Here is a 23,149-nt window from a genome sequence, read left to right on the forward strand (position 1 = left end):
CTAATTTTATAAAAATTTACTTTTGAAAAACAATTTTTAATAATATAGTAAATATTATAATAATATAGTAATACTAATAATAAATGGAGAAGTCAATATTCTGTGTTATTTATGATACATTTTTATGGTTATTCCTTGAGTACATACAATCCACAATATTCTATCATATCTTTAAAAAATCAAATTAATATATTATTACGTTAAATGATCTAACAATAAATATATATTTAAAAGTAAATGAAAATTAATTTTATGTTTTCTTATTATAATTTTTGATAATTATAATTTTTTATTAATTTTAGCTTACACCATTATTTCTGAGTTAACTTCTCTACATTCATCTATAAAATTTTTTTTTTTTTTTTAACTAAATATATGTAATTACCATAAATAATAATATAATAAAACATTAGATTATATGTAAGATAGTTTTAGAAATATTTCACACAATTTCATTAATTTAATAATATATCAATTTAATATACATACAATAAATTATAGGATATCGTAATTACATAAAACATAAGAACGGTTAACGCTTTGATCGTCAAAAACATATATGATTAAACAATTATTTACTTTATAATTTTATAACTAATACATTTATTTTTATTTATTGTTTTAAAAATATATAATTCTAGGAACGTGCTTTACATGTTAACCATAATAAGTGGAAATAAATATATGAATAATTAATATTGTGTTAAAAGTACTTTTACAAACATAAACGTATTATACCTACGTATTTCCATAACGTTTGAAAAGCAATACGGATGAATGTAATTATACAAATATTATATATACAAACAATTATTGTAATCATCGGATATTCAACTTAATATAATAATTCATAAGAAATATTATTGTTATCAAAAATTAATTAAAAAAAAGTTTATAGATATTAGCATTATCATATTTTTAATGTATTAATATATATATACTATTTCCGTTATAAGATTTATAAGCAATCTTATATATTATCTACTATTTTTTCAAAGTACTGGATTATTCCAATTTCTTACTCTCAGATAAGGATTCCATATATAATGCACTATAAACCATTTAAAAATTTTGATAATAATTTATATACATAAACTGTAAAATAAATTATTAGAAGTACGTTATATAATGAAATCCTTCTAAATATTTACTTATATATAAAACGTTGCAGGAATAGAAACATTCATAAGTTCTAATCGTTTTCTTTTTGAAATGTTTTTTTAAAAAATAAATTAATATTTTTCTCAATTATTTAATTTTGTAAATAAATTAAAAAATAATATACACATGTTTTAACTTTTTTATTGAATGCTTTATATATCTATATTAAATATATTATATTCTTACATATGCACAAATATATCAATAAATTGAATATTTTTTCATATTATATCATTTTTATACCAAATATACATTATATACAAATAAGACAAAATAAATGTAAATTATTATTAAATTTTAATGTCCAATATATGATTTTATAATTTAAATAACTATATATTTCAAAATCCACACAAAATAATAGATTTATTTAAATGTTCAGTTTTTATTGAATTTATTGCATTATTTATATGGTTTCAAGTATTATTATTTTAAATAAACTTTTCTTCCATTTTTTATAAAGATAAATTGTTTGAAACTTTCCCATTTTTTACATGTTTGATACCAATTGTTTGCTTTCTACTTCTATAAAATTCCTATGTTTCAGTTAATTCATATAGTATTATTATCTATTTAAAAGTCATAACTTAATATGTCACCATATAAAGAGATGTATTTTATAAAATTGTAATATATTTTGTATTCAGCGTAAAACACTAAGAAAAATATGACTCAGTTTTAAAGTGTAACTACCTTAAAACATGTTAATGAACCGAATAAAACCACTAAATGTCAATGATATTCGTTTTCGTTAAAAATACTCATTTGAGGGTCTCCAGTTACCAGTAAAAGAACCTTCTGATTCTAGTACATATTAATATGCATCATTATTTTCAGTAATTATATTAACATTTATTTCAATATATTTCATGCAGTTTTTCTCTAAAGCTATCAATTATTCTACTTAAAAATTTGAATATTCTACTTTGAAACCTATTATATATTAAGACAATGCATTGCTGTCATAATAAATTTTAATTTACAATTAAGTATTATTTTTTAATACTATTACATATTTTTTAACTTTTCCGCTATATTCAAAAAATATTATATATAATTTGAAATGTATATTTGAGAACAATGACCAAGTAACAGTCATGGCTCTGGAAATGCTTACCTTATTTACGTGACAGTAGATATTATACAATATATACTGTAAATAATTTGAATGTATAGATGTTCTATAATAATAATTTTGTTGAATATAAAAAAATTTCGTGAACAAGATAATTCAAGTGTACTGTTAAAAATACAAAAACAAAAAAGGATTAGAATAATTTTTTTTAATATTTAAATTCCATATATAATAATACATAACAGATGGTAATTCTAAAAGTATAATAAAAACAAAGTGAGAACTAATTTCCTAATGTAAATGAAAAACAAGAAATTAAAATACAAATATTTTAAGCAAAATTATATATCATAATCATTAACATATAAGATTTGAAAAAGCTATAATTTTAATTATATTCCTATTATCGATATAATTGTTCATCATGAGTATTGTTAGTATAAAGGGTTTTTTGTAAAAACAATAAATATATATAAAATATACAAATTGATATGTAAATAGAAGGACATATTAATAATTATATAATAATATCGAGAAAAGTAACTGCAACGGATAAACATAATTATCATTAAATTAACTAAAAATTTGTAATAATAAGAATATTTTTTGTTATAGTGCATGATTAAACATATGTAATAACACACATACAGTTATAATTAAATAATGTGAGCGTAATAGATTATAGAGCGTTATATATGAAATATTGGTGCTATAATCTCAAAATTTGAAATAGAACAAATTATATATATAATAATAATATTTTATCCCTAAGGGTTAAACAACACAAAAACCTAATAACATTATTTCATATTTAATTTTATGATAATGTGTATAAATGCAACTTATCCCATTTTTAGTAAAAGCACATAAAATATAAAATTCCTTTTATGGCATATTGTGAGTCTGCCTCTATATACATAAATAAAAGAATATACATAATATTGCATTATATTTATCTTAATATAAATTTTTATATTATTGTTTAAAAAGCAATTCGGTATTGTAATACGTCGATAATTATAAATTCCACAATAAAATAATATGAACTATAATTTTAAATTCGTTATGACATTTTATAATAATATACATTACAGCTACTTCATTGTATATATATATATATTAAATAAGAAAAAATGATAATATATTATTTAAAGTTACTAAAATATATTAACTAGCTTTACTTTTACGTTTATTTTCATCTATATTCTTTGCTATCTATATATATATATAACGTTCTATTTCATTAGAGTTATTGATTTGAAATATTTACATATATAAAATAATTATTTCAATGATAAATATTATTTTTTTAAATATATTAATAAAATAATTATAGTTATATAAAAAAATATTCAAGAATTTTTACGAATAATTATTAATTTTTTATTATATTAAATTAAATGTCATGATATAAATGCATTGATCTGCTATAAATTTGATCGAATGTTCAAACAAAATAATAAGATATATAGTAACAAAAAAAAAATATTTTTGTAAATATATAAATAAGAAAGGGAGAAAAAAAAAAAATATTGCATATATATATTTGAAAACAATTATTAAAAAGTTCTTCCAAAATTCTTTTAGATATTTCAGAAAATCATATATTCTTTTATTTTTCCACAAAATAATCCTCCGTTACAAATTAATTTTGTATTATTTCTATCACATACTCAATATATTCAAATACAAAAATAAATATATAATATATTAAATAAAAGAAAAATTGTTTTTATATTATATCCTCATATCTTTTAATTAATCAAAATAATTTAAAAAGAAATATTATAGATTGTAAGAGATTAAGATAAAAAAAACAAACATAGAACAAAAATTTTGTATAACTCCAAAATAAAAATTTAAATAAATATGGAAAATTTTTTTTTTTATTTATTTTGATTTTATCAAGTTAACTACAATAAACTAAATGTTTATGTGAACTAACAATACACAAAAAATTATTATCAATTATATATGCATATATTTTTTTTAATTTTCTTACCATTCTACATCCATTATGGAGTTGTTTCAAATAAAGAATTAAATTTATAAAAAATATATTCACATAATAGTAGAATAACCTATGTTATTTCGAATAATTTTGTATTGTTGCATAATGTAATTTGCAAACTCAAATCATAAAAAAAATAATAAAATAATATATGAGCTTTTTTATTTTGCATACTAAATAAATATATATCAGTAGTGTTAAAATGATATTTACATACCGTTATTAAATTCACTAAAAAACAAAAAACAAATTAAATATTTACAATATATTTATTATAACATATATATTACTATTTACAGAAATATTATTATGATATTTCAATGCTCATATTATTATTTAACGTAATATATTATTCAATTTACATGTAATTGTAATATTATATTTTTATAGCGTAAGACTTCAGTTTAATTCACATAATTTTAAGTATATTGTAATATTTTTTTACTATAACTCTATCTAAAAATTTCTTATATTTAGAGTAAGTAGACAAACTTATTTTCATTAATTAATATGACTAATTATATAATTCATTAAATGAATTTTTGTATAGATGGAATCGTTCATATCCAAAAGTCGTAATAGTCATATATATAAGAAAATAAATATATAATATATTATAATTTTTTGAAACTATAAAATAGCTTAATGTAAACCATAAATAAAAAAACTTTTATGTACTTGATATATATATATATATATAATAATAAGTTTCATAATTGCAGCTCAATGGTATACACCCTCTACAGATATAACGAAAAATTAGAATAATATGTATATTATTAATTCTCATATATAGGCTCAATATAGTAAATTAAAAGCAATTTTAACCTTATAATTATAGTATTATAATGTTTAACATAAAAAATAAATAACAAAATAAAACAAAAAAAAGGAAAACTACTATAAATACTAGTAATAATTTGGTTTATAGATTATTTATTTTCGGAATAACAGAATAAAAGTAACCGTTTACATTAATACAGGTTATAATATTTATATATATGTATGTATTTATTAATAAAAAAAAGTAAAAAACAGTCATACATAAATTAACTGTATATTTACACAGTAATTTTTATATTACATTTTAATGCAACTTATATGTAATTGTTTATGTTTATATTGCTTTTACTTTATAATGGAAATGAGAATATAATATACGAATAATTACATGACTGTGATTTTATATCAAAATAAAATTACAACATATTCTCCGTTGTGATATATTTAAGATAAAAGAAGATAAGGAACTCATAAAATAAATAATAATGTATTCGAGTAATTTTTAGTTTATACATAAATTCTCGTGTGAACGATAATTTCATAATTCATTTTTATTGATATATATTAATTTTAACTTATGCAGTTCATACATAAAAATATGTAAATTTGTATTTTCCTTCAAGAGTTTTATATACAACAAACTAGATTATTCATATAAAGTCATCATGGATAATTGTTTTTCGTCGGTAATATTTATAGCTTCTTAGTGTTCATATGTTTACACATAAACTATTTATTTATTATAAAAAAAATTATCATGCAACTAACGTAGAAATTAAACCTTAATTAATATTTAATGGTTATTTTGGAACTAGGAATGGAGAATTCTAGGTAGTCATGTTTGGAGTTACTATATGAAACCAGAGTTTAAGGATATTGGAATATATATACAAGAGAATACTCGTTTATTAAACAATGAGGATAATAAAGAAAAATTTAGAAATAAATGCAAAGAAATGGCTCATTATCTAATTCAGAATAAGAAAGCACCACAATTTGTAGAACAAAGTAAGTGGGAGGAAACACTAATATATAGATATCAACAGCACTATAAAGAACTAAATAAAAAATTTGGAGGTTGTTTTATGATTTTAGATAATAATAAAAAAAAACTTTTAGAATTAAAATATGAAGCAGAAGATTTTTGCGAACAAAATAAAAATTATAATGAATATCTAACAAAATTTAAAGTAGCAGGTAATACATATAATTGTAAGGGTGATGCACAATGTATGAAAATATGTAATATATATAATGAATGGATTACAGAAAGGCAGAAACATTTTAAGGATGAAAAAAGTTTTATTGAACAGAATTGTAAAACGTCAAAAAAAAATTTAACATTTCCAACAAAAAAATGCAACCTAATGAGATCTCAAACATTTGGAGGAATTTCTAAGTGCTTAAACATTGATAAAAAAACAGATGTAGAAAGTGTATCTAAAGAAACAAGCAAAGGAACACAAGAAAAAGAAGGTGAAAGTATAACTCAGGTTTTATCTGTTCCAAAAATGCAAGCGTCACCTCAAGAAGAGATTTCTCCCAGAGAAGATCCTTTACATTCAGAATTACTTCCATCTCAAAGGGTGATAGAGAATCCAGGTGATTCCGAAAAATATAAAGAAACTGAAACCAAAAAACTTCCAGAGTCTGAAACATTTAAACATCCTTTAATTCCTGAATCTCAACTTATGGAAATAAAAGAAACATCTGTACCATTAACTCCAGTTACTGAAAACTCCAAAGCTCCATTTAATCCTGCAACTGAATCATCTTCCTTCGAAAAACCAATTATTGCGTCTCATCGTCGTCCTTCTACTAAACTCCCTGAAATTTCAGGTACCATGAATACGATATATTTTTCTATATTAGAAATAAATACCCTAAAAAACGTATATATTTAAAAATTTATTACAGATCCAGCAGAAAATTCACGTAATACATATTTAACATATATTTTAATAAGCTTTATAGTTATTTTGTTTTCCTTTTTTATTAAAGTAAAATAAAACTTAAGTAATCAGTATGTTATAAAAATTTGATTATTGTAATAATTCATTCTATAAATTTGTTTTTCTTTTTTGTATTGTAGTATTCATTATTAGGGATGTTTAAAAAGAAAGAGGAGGTAAAAAGAAAACATATGAAATTTCTGAGAATAATAATACCTTCATTTTCTAACATAAAGAGTATGCTAAGTTATGATCGTTTGGAACAACCAATATATAATGAGGATGAAATTATAAAAAAAATAGAAATACATGAACATAACATGAGAAAAGATATAAATATGTCAAAACAAAAAAAAGACATATCAAAAACTATAATTGAAGTACATATGGAAGTACTACAAGAATTCATGAATATAGAATGGGAAAACAAAAAGGTAAAATTTTTAGAAATATGCTTAGAAGATTTAACAGAAGAAGAATATAAGGCCTATCAAAAATTAACAAATGATGAATTAATAATAGATAACTTTAAAAGCACAAATGATATGAAAAAAAAAATTATTCTATGCAATGAATGGCTAGAAAGACATAGAAATATTTATGAGAAATTAAAAAGAGTAGAATGGTTTAATAATTTGAAAAATGAATGGAAGATAGAAAAAGATTATATAAAAGAAATGGAGGAATTGAATGAGACAAATTCAAACGAATATAACAAAGTTCCATTTCCAGAAAGAGAAAAAGAAACATGGAGACAGTGGATATCAAAAAAGAGTAAGGTCGTAAAACAATATTTGGAACAAGAATGGACTAAAGGATTTTCACAGGAATTAGAGAATATTTCATATAAATATGAAAATAAAGGAACTAAGGAAGATGCACCATTAATAAATGTAGGAGAATTGGAGAACAAAGATGATTATGAAGAATTATATAAATATATAAAAAATAAATCACTGGCAAAACTGTGTATACTAGTACTTATGATGATATTAGAAGAGTGCGAAAAAGAGAATTTTATAGGAAATAGGGAATCATATTTTGATGGTTTAATAAATGAATTGAAGACAGATGTAAATTTAGGGATAAAAACAGAAATTTCAGAAAACATAACTGGAATTAACGGAAATGTTTTGGAAAATAAGGAAAATATTGTTTATATGGAGGAAAACAATTATAGAAGGGACATGAATGAATGGGTAACAGAAGATACTAAGTACTTGAATTTTATAGATAGTGATAATAATCTAGACTAATAAGAATGAATTATAGAAACATGCATTATATAAATATATATTATACATCCAAAATATATTCGGACGTTAATTAAGTGTAATCATGGGACTCCTATGAAACATACGCTATAAATTTTTTTATAATACAAATTAAAAAGAAATAGAAAAATGTAAAATAGTGAATAATATATATGAGAAAAGAACATATGAAATATAAAAAATCAAATTCAGGTACGTAAAATATATTTTAATTATATATTATTTTTTTATTTGCGTAAAAATATCTGTAATAATCTTATATTAATTTTTAATATAAGAAAAGTAGAAAAATAGTAATACATATATATATAAAAATAAAAAATTAATATTTTACGAAAATATAAAAATTGTAAGAACAAATAAATATTTTGAAAAATTGAAAAAGAAAAAACAATAATTTTGAAATACTATTTTTGAAATAATATAATATTATTTCATAAATTTATATATTTTTATTTTATTCCATTTCTGCTTAGTATATAGTTTTTTCTACATTTAGAAAGCTACTTATTTGCATCTTTCATAATCCCCATTATTATAACGTTTAAAGTTATAATTAATATAAAAAATATGTTAAAAAGAGAAATTAAAATACATTAAAACATATGAAAATACATAAATAACTTATATAATCACATATATTATGAAAAAAATATAATATACAATTAATGAATTTCTTCTAGCCTATTATATTTTAATAGATATTTGCAGATTAATAGAGTACATATAATACAATTTTGTAATCATTTATCTGTTATATATAACAGTATTTTTTTTTTGAATTATAAATATATTCGAAAAATAAAAAAACCGTATTTATAAATTCTATCTCTTAATAAAGCATTTAATTTTTTTTTAATAAAAAATATTTTATCTTATATGGAACAGCTTCACATATAATTATATATTTTAATAAGATTAAAGAATTTTTTTTTTTGACTTATATAACTTTTATTAAAATACAAATAAAAAATCAATGAAATTAGTAAAAATAATAAAATATGATAACAATGATGTTATGTTAAATGTATATATTTTTACGTTAGCGCTTATATAATACTGGATTTTGTAAGAGGATATATACAAACAAATATAAAAATAATACTGCCATTTTTTAAAATTTTTTTTATAGTACATTATATTTTAGTAATATTTTTATGAAATTAAAGACATATATATTGTTATATATGAAAATGTATATATTCTAAATAATACTAAATTTATTCCCTTCCAAATTTTTATAAAAATAAATGAGAAACAAAAATGAATATAATTATATTATTGAAATTTTAAAATATATCATATATGTTTATTTGATTTCTCTAAATAAAATCTTTAAAATCATTGTTATTATGTAATATTAATAAAAAAATTTTTAGCGACTTTCTCTTTACATTTTCACGAGAATTTACAAATTTTAATTTTCAGCTTTTTCTTTATTCTTTTTCTCTCTTGTAATTACAAAAAAATATTTTCCTCTTTTCTACTTCGTTAATAAGATTATTATTTATTAGTTGTTCTTTACTATTTTTTAAATCATCCGTATATATATTTATAAAGTAAATTAATACTTGACCTATGTGTTAAACTATAAAATTCCTCTTAATATGTAATAATTTTCCATTTGCATCTTATCGACAAAAATATATATGTTATAGATTTTTATTTATTTACATGAATTAAAAACTATATTAACAACATTATGCTTGATTTTTAAAAAATATCAATAATTTAGTAATATTATTAGTAACAAATATTAAATATATATTTTTCTGATATAACTATAAGTATTGCAAGGAAAAAATCAATACTGACCGAAATATAAATTCATTTTTGTATTATAACTTATAATACATAAAATATGTATATTATTATTTATTAAAAATATTTTATTAAGAAAATAATTATTTTTTCTAATGATCATTATTTACATTATTCATGTTTCAACAATTCTTAATAAATTCAATTAAATGATATTCTTATATTATAGAACAAATAATAGATATTTAGTTCATTTAAAGTGTATTAGTTTAATATAAATAAGGATCTTTTCAAAAAATACTTTTATGTTTTATTATAAAAAAATATATATAACCAATATATTTAATTAATATGGAGTATACATTAAAGGAACATTAACATATATGTTGTCTTTTATTTTTTATATTTGATATGTGAACATGATAAATTTTTTAATCTATCTATAATCATATAAACACATTGAACGTAATTGAAATTATATTAAATATTAAATATTATAAAAGAATAATTACATAAGTTATCCAATGAATGTAGTTATGATTTAATATAACAGTCACTGTAGTAAGTCATAATATTTTGAAATGTATAACACCCGTTGATAACAATTCTACTTTATTAAGTGAAACAATTATGTAAATATTAAAAAACGATACATTAATATTATAAATAAAAAAATGAAATAAAATCTATAGAATATCCACAGTAAAATAACTTTAATCAATATATTTTTTAACAATTATAATAATTATAATAATTATTCTACTATTTTAAGTTGTACATGTTTCATGAAAAAAAAAAGACAACTAATTCCATATATAAGCTAATAATAAAAACGATTTTTTTTTTATTTCTCCTTAGTTTTTTAAAAATATACTTAATTATATGTTAAATATATAAATAATTTAAGTTATAACATATAATTTATATATTATACTAAATATATATAATCGTAAGGTATTTTAGAACAATAAGAAATATATTAAAAAAAAAAAAAACGAAATAACTTAATATTATTTTTTATGTATATTGAATTAAATGTTATCAGAATTTTGAAATCATCTGACATATATCATTGATAAATAAAATAGCAGTAATATATACCATATTGGAAAATATTATCATATTAACCTTCGCAACTATTTTTTTATATATTGAAATAGAAAAAAATATCTTAAGGAATATAAAACAACATTAAAAACGACATCAATAATATTTTTATATAAATCAAAAATTTAAAACCTTGAAACGAAAACATTAATCAAAATATTGAAATATATATATTATTTCTTTATAACTTTATTTAAAATTTTTATTATTTTTTCTATTTCAGTTTATAAAATTGAAAATTTAACCAATTATATAACAATTTTAACATTTTTTTCTTGTATTGACCTATCTTATGTGTGACATTGTTTAAAGCTCATTTACGATTTACGCTAACAAGGATGCATTATAATTTTGCTTAAATTTAGATGGGAAAACTTCTTACCATTAGTAAATAATTCATAAATATATTCTTCTCAAGTATTATTATTATTATTATTTTACTACCTTAATACCCTATTTTATACTAACATGCACGAAATTAAAAAAAATCGATAAATGATAAATAATATACATATTTAACACTATATTATAATTATTAAATTTTCTATAAATTAAATTATAATGGTAACAAGTGGTATTTATGTTTCTATATTTCGTTTTTCTTTACTTTATATAAATGGAAAAATACGAAACATATTCCTAATAATATAATAGGAAGTAACATGATAATATTTATAAGATCTGATAAGTAGAAAGATAATTCTTATATTCTTGCATTTTCAGATAGAATTTATTTTTGTAGTATCCATGCATCTTATTACTTATATATTCATATAACAATGATATTTTAAAAAAGGGGTATTACATTTCTCATTGCATAAAATTTTCAGTTATAATTGTAATTTGTTAACTGGAAACGTCACAATACTCACGCATTTTTTATCATTCTACATAACTATGTATATCTTTGGATTTTACTATAAATATGAATTTTAGCTATTAAGTAGATATGATACATTTTGCATTATATTTAATATGACCCATAAAATAATAGTACAAAATATATATAATATTGAAACTATAAAAAATTATTGAAACATTGACATATTTATATAAAAAGAATAAATACAATAGTACTAATGGTGATCAAACTGTTAGTTATATTTTTCACGAACATTTCTTTATAGTAATCGTATATTTAGTAAAACAAAAGTTTTAACACATGATGCATACATCTAATAAATATAAAAACAAATTTATTCTGTTATATTTTTTAATCGTTGTTTTTATTTCTACATTAATAATTTATTAAAATATATATTATATATATGGTGAACTGCATTATAAGACACATAACAAAAATAAGTTATAAAAATAATATAGTAATATGTTACTAATTTATTTATGTAACACAAACTTAAAATATTTTAAGCAGAATTAATCTGTAAACATTATTTACTCAGTTCTACAAATTCAATGTATACATAATTTAATTTTCATAAAGATATAATTTCCGTGCTAAACAAATTCCTTTCATTTATATATTAAAAATATATAATGTAAATAAAAAAAACACTACAGTTTAAAAATTTTCTCTTTAAAATTCAAAATATATTAATTTAATATTTTTTTCTATATATATGAGGAAAATAATATATTTTTTTTAAAATACTTGAAGAATATTTTTTTCTTCCTAAAAAATAATTGATTCTATATTTAATAATATTTGTAAACTAATAAAATAAAATAATAGTAGTAGTAAAATTAAAATATTATCGATAAATCCTAAATTCAGTATCCTAATCAAAGGGATATTACTTTATAATATATCTATAATTTTACTTTTATACGATGAAAGAAAGTCTAAAAGATTATTACAATAATTGTTACAAACAGTATATTTTATAATATATTTTACTTATAGCATATTATTTATAATATATATTAAGTTCTTTATTAACTAAAACAATACACATATATATATCAATGCAACGAAATATCATCACTATCTTTTAGTAAAATATAGGAGACTTTTCTTGCTAATTTTAAAATAATACATTTTCTTATTTACCTTAATAAATAATAATTTTAGTATACAATTTATAATATAGAAAGAAAAACATTTTATAGCAAATATAAATTTCTAGAATTCTAAATAATTATCTGTTTTGTACTATAATATATTAATTTTCAAGCACAATCACATATTTTTCATATAAATATATTTAATTATATAAATAAATACATTATTCCACAATATTTATTAAGATAAAATCATATTCTGTGTTTAGATACAAAATCATTAAAACATTAAAATTCAAAAAAAAACGAAGAAAATATATTTCTCATGTTATGTTTCTAAAACACTGTATATATACGTTTGTATTTATATTATTTCAGAAATTATATGAATTCTAATTAAGAACATCACAAAAAATATTACATTTATTATTCATATTAAGTGTTTCATTACATAAACATATGTATTCCCTATTATTCATTTTACTCATTTATTAACTTAATTTTATTATATTTTTCATTATTTCTTAAGATCTTGTAAGTACTTATTATAATCATAATAGATAACATAATCATAAGCACGCTAAATAATGCTATAAAAATATAGTATTCATTTCCCTTTATCAATGGATCTATAAATGTTTTAAAAGGATTCCATACTGAATTTTCCTTAATACTGTCCCATGCATTTTTCAAAGACTCCAGTCTTGGTAATACGGGTATTCCTATTCCCAGCAAGAGAAAAATAAGAAACATAGAAATCCCAATTCCATATTTTCTAAATTTTATTTTTTTTAAAGATATATCACAAATTCTCCTGTTTCTTTCAAGATAATGATCATAATCTTTTTTTTTAACCCATTTCTTTTCAAAATGGAAATGTTTTCCATCAAACATTCCTTTATTATAATCTGTAACTTCTGTATAATATTGTGCCTTATTTAATAAACTTCTATTTAATTGTTTGTTTTTTTTTTCGTCCAGTTTCTCATTTTTAGATATATCTTTTTTTTCGTATTCTGTATTTTTTGGCATATTCTTTTTTAACCCTAAAGTATATGAATCGTTGTTCTGTATACATTTTGCTAGTATTCTATAATTTGTTGCATCTAATCTTCTATCAAGTTCGTATCTTTCATCCATAGATCTATTAAGTACTCTCTAAAAGACCATAGTAAAAAATAATTATTTAAAGGCATAAATCATTTCACTCAAAAATTAATATTTATAAAAATGAAACTTGGAAATTATTAATAAGCATATATGCTTAAATAGTATTATCATACCTCATCCATGTTAAAATGATATATCAAATTTAAGATGATTAATACAGAAATTTTAATGAACATGGTTGACTTAATTTTACGTTCCATTATATAGATACTTAATATATTAAATAAGAAAAATGTTAATAACAGTAGAATATACTATGAGTGATATAAGATTTTGTATTTATTTTAAAATTTACTTTTATTATTCTTTCATAAATATTTAGTAAATTACGTGTAACAATATTAGATTATACTATATATACGAAGCAAAATAACTTTAAAAATATATATTTAATTTTTATTATAATATTACCTAAAATAAAAACTAATCCTCTTTATTATAAAATAATTTCAATTTATTCATAAGCATTAAAAATATATAATCTAATTTTTTATATTGGTACACTAATTAAATAATGTTTTAATTATTTCCTACCAAAACAAAATATAAAAAGAAAATACAACATTTTATTATATTTCGAAATATTGCGTTTATATAAAATAGAGAACTTAGAGAATATAGATAATATATTCTTATATGCTAAGTTAATAATAACTAATTGTTATGACTTTTTCCTATTAAATATAGAATTATTAACATTATATTTTGGAAATAATCGTTATTCCTAATATAATATATATTTTTATAACAATATAATAGTAATAATATATTAAAGAAATAACATTTTACAATATGTTAATCATAACAGATACTTCATTTATTCTATAGTAATATATAATATTTTATGTTCTATAAAATATCTAAAAAATTAAAATATATTCTACTAAGTGATCAATGAAGGAATATATATTCTATATGAAAATAAATTATTTTTTATATTTGTATCATAATTTATAAATTTTACAACTTTTAATTGTTTTATATATATTATTTTTTTAAATGATAAATATTTATATGCATCTACCTAATTATTTTTATTTTTTTTTTAATTAATTATATATTTATATATAGGAGATGGTAATATGAGAAAAGAAAACTTTTTTTAAATAAAATTATTCCATATATTAAAAAGAATATATATAATCTTAATGCTCAAAATAATTTTTACATACTATAATAATATATAATATTAAAAAAGAATTTATACATATATTTTTTATTAATATTTTGATAATCAATATATTCAATTTCAACATACCGTAATTTCTTAAACTCTAGTTTCATTTTCAGCAAGTTCTAAGGACACTTTTAAAAAAAATAAATATTCATAGGTTATTTCATATAATACATTGTATTTTTTAAATTGACTGGGATAGAACTAAAACAGTATTGATATTATATTATTATTTTCATTTGAATCTATAAAAAATTAAATTTTATAAAAGAAAATTATATAAAAAATGATTTTATAGGTTACGATGTACAACATATATATTTAAATAAACATTATGAAAAGAAAGAAAACGGAGTATCTCTTTCAGTATACATTATTCATAGTTATCAATCAAAAAAAAAAAAAAAGGATACGTACTTCTCATCTATAAAAGATATAGTTCTTTCTTTTATTTTTAATTTTTCTTTTTTAAATGATTATTATTAATTTGAAAAAGTTACTAATACATACTATAAACTAAATATAATTTTATGAATTTTAAAAATAACATTAAACATTTACTTAGTATTTTTATATATAATCATACAAAATAGAACATATATATATATATATATGTGAACATAGAAAAAATTATATTATTTCAAAAATAAATATATATACGTTCATTACATTTAGTGAATTATTTTATTTTTATAAATATAAAACACATTTTTAGTAGACTATAATTATGAAAAACCCATGGTAAGAAATTAAAAAGATCAACATATTATTTATTAATATATAATTATAATTAATTCATTAAGTGAATTCTGTAATTATATTAAATATTTCAGTAAATATATATTTAACAAAAATTCCAGAATTTCACTGACTCACAAATAAGTACAACTATAAAATAATTATTGTTTTCTTTTTTGTTGAGTTCAATATAATTAATATACCAAAGTTGGTAAATAATTATAAATAGTATATATTAAGAAAAAAATTATCATTTTGTTATACGCTTCTAAGTAAAAATTTGTAGAATGCATAAAAAAAAGATGTTTACTAAATTGATATTTACCGTAAATATTCTAAAAAACTTTTGTCACAATTTATTTTATATAGCAATTACTATATTTTTTTAAGAAAAATATATATATATATATATATATATATTAAGACATCATAGTATATTCCCTTCTTTTTATTATTTCATAACAAGACACTTTTGTTTATGATTTAAAATTAATAAAACTTTTTTTTAATTCCCTAAATAAAAAATAATTTATACTGGAGAAAGATAAAAAATATAAAGCACCATTTCTTATAAAATATATATAATTTAACATAAAAATTTAATAAAATCATATAAATTGTTTTTTTATGTACTAATTTTAACACACAAACGTATACTTTTTATAATAATTTATTATAATATGTATATACATATATATACATACGAAGTCATAATATTTATCATGATGAAAATATATCTTAAAGTACAAAATAAAAAACAGGAAAAATTAAAATCCACAATAAATCTAAGAAAATATTTTTTTACAGTGATTTATTAAAATGTCCTTCTGTATGCACATTTATGTATATAATTTTTGCAATTATATATATATTTATTTTACATATTATTAAATATACTAGATATATTAGTTCTTATTGAATATTTATTTACGGAAAAAATCATTATCTCTTTGGTATCTTTTACCTTTGCTTGAACTTAATTCTTTCATATTTTTTAACTTTTTTATGGTAATATACAATTCGTAATACAATTGTAACACCCAATATAAAGAGAGGTAGAAAATAAATTAGACTACGAAAAAAAGGAATAACAATGAAGGACGTTCCCTTATTTGCTTGAGTTTTTCCTACTATTCTACCCAACCACCAGAAAGGGGATTTCCATAACCACTCTTTTAAATTATTTGTCCAACCTTTACCAAGATAGTCTCCCAATGCCTTGTAGAACTCAGTTACAAGTGCAAAACTCCCAGACAAATCTAATATAAGGGGTATTATTAGTAAGAAAAACAATAATAACGGTAAAACGATTCGTAATCGGTACTTTTTAAATATTATTTTTTTGTAAAGTTTATTACTAGTTGTCCTGTTATTTTTAAGAAAATCTTCATAATCAAGTTCTTTGAATATTTTTTTTTCTAAATGGGAATATTTTTTTGTTTCAAATATACAGGATTTATTTTTCATAGATTGTTTATTACCTTTAACATTATATAATGGACTTCCATTTGATTGTTTCATGGTTTCTGTATTCCTTTTTTTATTACTATATATATCTTTTTTATTGTTATCTTTATTTGGTATATCTTCTTTTAAACATACAATACTTGAATCCTTAACTTGCTTATATTTTGCCAATAAACGATAATATCTTGTATATAATTTTCTACGATTATTGTAGCATTCATTCAAAGATTTCTCGTGCGTACTCTAAAAAAACAAAAATAAAATTATAATATGATCAAATAAATAATATCATACTAAAAAAAAATTATTAATATAAAACTCTAAAAATATAAATAATACATATATATCTATATAAAATTATTATAACCACATAAGTGTGAAAATGAAATATCCAACTTAAAAGGACAAACGTAACAAATTTAATAAATGACAGTGATTTAATTTTTTGCTCCATTATATAGATCATTAATATTTAAATATACCAAACATTGATTCATTTGACTACAATAAAATATTCTTTTAATAATAAAGAACACTATTATTTATTATTTAATTCTTTTTTATTTTATTTTCCCGTAAAAAATAAAAATTTTATAATTACAATTACTTATACAACAGAAACAAAAAATAATGACTTCGAAAATGAACTATAAATGTTTTATAAAAATGCTATTTTTAAAACATTATCTTTAATTAAAATAATATAAATTTAATTCATTAAGATATATGAAAAATACATGAATTTTTTTATTTAATGCAGTGAAGTAATTAAATAATTTCTTTATCAGCTTTTATCAAAAACCTTATATATATTCTTTCATAATATTTATATGTATTGAGTATATAGAAATTATAGAATGTAGAGAATATAGATGATTATTACTTCTAGATATTAGGAGAAGTATCTCTTATTTAAATGACGTTTTCCTTATAATAATTATAACATATTGAAAATCATATTTTGTACCAATTTTTTTCTTATTTGTGGCAGTGGCACCATTTACTTTATAAACATATGCATTTATTTATGCTATACAACATATTTAAAATATTAAATATATGACGTATCACTTAATATAGTAAAAAACAATAAATTGAAAAGGTAAATAAATACCGATCTTTTATTTTTGTAATATCATTTTTCAAGGGTATAGTATTTAATTAGTTATATTTTGTAATAATATTTATAAATGTAAAATTGTTAAATTTGTGGATTAAATAATAGATATATTCTTTTAGCTAATATATACATTCAGAAGAAATATATTAAATAAAAATTGAGTAATAGTTGTATAAAGAATGTTCACATAAGCAAAATGCTTATAGAATAATACACTTGTTTAATTATGTCATATGTATTCATGAACATAATATTTTCTTATTAATATATTATATCATAGTTATTTAAGCAATTCTTATACAAAAGTATTATATCCCTTATTTATATAGGACAAAAAGTAAATCACAATTTTTAATAGAAATCCTAATTTAATTATAAAACTTCATATATTCTCAAATTCATAATGTTATATTAATATTTAATTTTTAAATGAGAATTATATCATTATTTAGTTATAATTTAATACTTGAACTATAAATAAATTTAGAAATTTATTAATACATTCTTATTTCATATAACTTATTAAATATATAATTTTCAAAATAAGTTTTTTATGAAGATGTTTTGTTATGTTTGCATTTAAATAAAAAGTACAACTTAGCACAAAAAATAAAATAATTCTGATTTTACTAAATAAAAAAGTAATCATATATTAAAATTAAAAGCAATATAACATATATTTATTAATAGGATCAAAAATGAAAACATACAACCTTTAAAAAAATAAGAATAGAAATGGTTAAATATATAAATTACTTTATTTGATGAGTTAAAATACACTGATTACGATATAATATAATAGCTTAGATGTCACATATATATTATAATAAAAACCCAAAAGAAACAATTACATATGTAATTTTTGCAAGTTAGGTATATATCTTTATTCTGATTATTGAACAATTTGAATTTCACATTTTAATGAATCAAGAAAATATTATTACATATATATATATGTAAAGAATAATTAATTGTAATACAAAAAAAAAAATATAGAAACATGAAGACCCTTAATATTATTTAACATATATCTTATTACTTTTTTGTGTAAACATGTACCTGTACAATATCAACGTTTCATAAAAAAAAATTTATATTTATACGACAGTTAATTTTTGCTAACATATTTTCATTAATCATAAAAGAAAAATCTATTAGATACAAGGAAAAAGGTATTTTTTAAAACTATCTATCAATTGTAAATATGCTTTAATTTTATCTTTTTCAACTTCAGCGATACATTTTAGAATTTTAATAGTATATAAAGAATTAAAATGCATAAAACGTAACTAATAACCATACAATTGTAACACTTTATTGAGAATTAAATAATCTCTTTAGTACATGTCACCCTAATATATATTACAAATTTACTAATGAAATATGAAATAAAAATATAATAAAAATACGATAGAAAATGTATTCAATATAGTAAATTCTAAAATATTACTCATATATTCTGAAAGCTTTAAACTTTTTTTCTTGGTAATACAGACATATTTTGTGTTATAATATATATGAATAAATGCTCTGTATAGTTTTTTTTTAATGATATATCTCTCACTATATATGCCTTGAATATAATGGATATGCATTTCATGAATATTTTTTTGGATGCAGTTCTTGATGTATCATCATCTTTACATTAATACATTCGATGATCTTTTAATTCAACATTACCTCTTTGTATTAGGAATTATCATATACATTATGTTCTAATATATCTTTAATTATATATTATTTCTTCCTTTCTAATTTTCTGAAAATATTATAACAGTTATAGAAACTAATAATCCATTTCCACTGTTCTAATTATGTAAATGATTATAAAAGTTTTATTACAATGAAAGGAAGGTATTTTTATTATTTATAAGGTGATAAAGTTCTTTACTCATAATAATAATTATCTTATAGGTGTATATTTGAGCATACAATATGCAGGAACAAAAATTTAAGACAAATTTTATGTTAGCTTATTATACTGCACCAATGAATTGCGGACATGTACTTCTAAAAGGGATAGATTTAAGTGATTTTGCTAATATAAAACATTAATTGTTTCCATTGAAGATGGATTTATTTATTTTTATAATACATGAATTTTGTTAAAAATTCTACATTATATTCACATGTTAGTAACATAAGCGTATAGTAATTTCCATAGTTATTTTATTTTTTTAAAAATTAGAAAATTCCATGAATAGTGTACAAGATATAAAAAACTATGATAATCTAAAAAATATTTTTTTATATATTTCCAATAAATTTATTATTAAAAAAAGAAGCATTAAAATGATATTTCAGAAAACTAATTTTCTTAATGAATGATCAAAAAACATATTTATTTTAATAACCTGACAGTACATATCTAAATTTTTGTTATTAATACTTTTCAGAAAAATTACAAAATGGCTTTTTTGATACACAAAAATTTTATTTTATAATTAGCATAAAAAAATCAGATATTCTTTGAGAATGATAATATTAGCATATATTAGGAATATAGTTATTATATTTTTAAAGAAATTCCATATAATAAGCTTAATTATTTATACATGTCACACTTTTTAAACACTATTTTACAAACGAAAAATACAAATAGTTGTGTAAGATAAAAGAGTATCCATAAGATGGAAACGAAATATAAAAAATGTTATTTTTTATAGCTAAAATTATAACCTAATATGTACCATATATATACGACATGTAAAATATTTGTAGAAGAATAATTTTAAAAGTATATTCTAGAATTTAATTCAAATAAAAAATTATAATATTTTAAAGAGCTTTATTCAATTTAGCACTTTTATACAATTGTATATTATTATTATAAATAGAATATAATAATTTCTATATAATTAAAAAACAAGTATTTTATTTATTATAACTAAAATAAAATTTATTTAATTTATTAATTAATTAATATTATTTTTTTTCTTTTTGGTTAAAATATATGTTATTTTATAATATATAGAGAAATAGTAATATTAAAAAAACATAAGAATGATGCACAATTATATGTAATAAGAAATATTTTTTTAGTAATTATGATTAATAAAGGGAAAATTATTATAAACAAATTATATCAAATAAAATAATTTACAACGGAAAATAATATAATTAAGAAATAGAAAAAGATAATATATAGTATAACATATTATAAAATTTAGAAAAACTTTTGACGCATTATATATCCTTTTAACACTTTTATGGTCGATATTGTAATGTACATAATTTTTGTTGGCATGTAAATAAATATTACTTAAAATAACATATTATATTAAAACTACTATGTGACATACTCAAATAAATTAAATTGGGCTTTTAATGAAATATATCTATAAAAGCAAAACTATTTATATTTCATACAGTTTGTTTAATATAATAAACGTAGATAATTATAAAAATGTAATATAAAAAATATATTATGTTTATTATATAATAACAGATGCTAATTTGTGTATGTAAACAAGTTAAACATAATTAATTAAAAATAAATATAAAATATTCTTAAATTTACATATGCTACATAATATACATTACACTGGACCATTATAGAAAAATAACATAATTATTATTTTATTTCGTGTTTTTGTAAATATATGCACTATATAAATTTATATATTTAGATATATATATATTTGTCAAGATACTTGGTTAAAGACATTTATATGATACTTTCATTTGGATAACAACTTGTCAAAATTTACAAATTTGTATTGATGTACAAAAGTATAACACAACTTAATTATTAAAACTTCCTATTATGAAGATTATATAATTATAATAATTACATGAATATAATAAGCATTTTTTTAATTATTATTTTCTATGCTTTCTTATAACTAATTCAGTTGATATTTTTTAGCAGCTTTCGTATTTTGTTTTTTAATTACTTTATGCATGTTATATTAATTAATTATATTAACGTCCATTTAAATTAAATAATTATGTGCATTCATAAAAATTAAAGATTTATCAATAAATAATTTCCCTTTTATTTGAAATAACTAATTAGTTAGTTAGTAATTGCATACGATATTAATCAATGGTATTATTAAATATAAATATTCATTTTATAAATGTACATATATGAGTTCTCATATATATGTATTAATATTAATATTAATATTAATATTAGTCCCTTAATTCTTATTGACTTTTTTTAGATTTGGTGTAATTTGTAATAATAATTTATCACAATTATTACTTTTATATAAATAATTTATGTTTCTTCTAATTAGAGATATTACTAACGATGTAATAATAATGACAAATATGACTTTTTTAATTTCAATATTTTATTTAAATATAAATTATTGTAATTTATATATATTTTCAGTGAAATTATTAATCTCTTATTTTTTCATTCAGTAATAATTTTTATTGTAGAA

General features: G+C 18.6%; 3 protein-coding genes across 3 annotated transcripts; 1 reads left to right on the plus strand and 2 right to left on the minus strand.

Moving 5' to 3' along the window:
* Positions 1-5,695: 5,695 nt before the first annotated feature.
* On the plus strand, positions 5,696-8,238 carry MKS88_000135 (STP1 protein; the record flags this gene model as incomplete). The annotated part of the gene is made up of 3 exons (XM_067214372.1): positions 5,696-5,716; positions 5,846-6,869; positions 7,136-8,238. 3 exons carry the CDS (start codon positions 5,696-5,698, stop codon positions 8,236-8,238), a joined length of 2,148 nt encoding a protein of 715 aa, XP_067075868.1.
* Positions 8,239-13,566: 5,328 nt separating this feature from the next.
* MKS88_000136 (fam-m protein) lies at positions 13,567-14,456 on the minus strand (the record flags this gene model as incomplete). Its single annotated transcript, XM_067214383.1, has 2 exons — positions 13,567-14,244; positions 14,370-14,456. The coding sequence occupies 2 exons, from the start codon at positions 14,454-14,456 to the stop codon at positions 13,567-13,569; spliced, it is 765 nt and encodes a 254-aa protein (XP_067075869.1).
* A 2,672-nt stretch (positions 14,457-17,128) lies between these two features.
* MKS88_000137 (fam-l protein) lies at positions 17,129-18,089 on the minus strand (the record flags this gene model as incomplete). Its single annotated transcript, XM_067214394.1, has 2 exons — positions 17,129-17,878; positions 18,003-18,089. The coding sequence occupies 2 exons, from the start codon at positions 18,087-18,089 to the stop codon at positions 17,129-17,131; spliced, it is 837 nt and encodes a 278-aa protein (XP_067075870.1).
* Between the last annotated feature and the right edge of the window lie 5,060 nt (positions 18,090-23,149).

Source organism: Plasmodium brasilianum, assembly GCF_023973825.1.
Source record: "Plasmodium brasilianum strain Bolivian I chromosome Unknown PB_00_03, whole genome shotgun sequence".
NCBI lineage: Eukaryota > Apicomplexa > Aconoidasida > Haemosporida > Plasmodiidae > Plasmodium > Plasmodium brasilianum.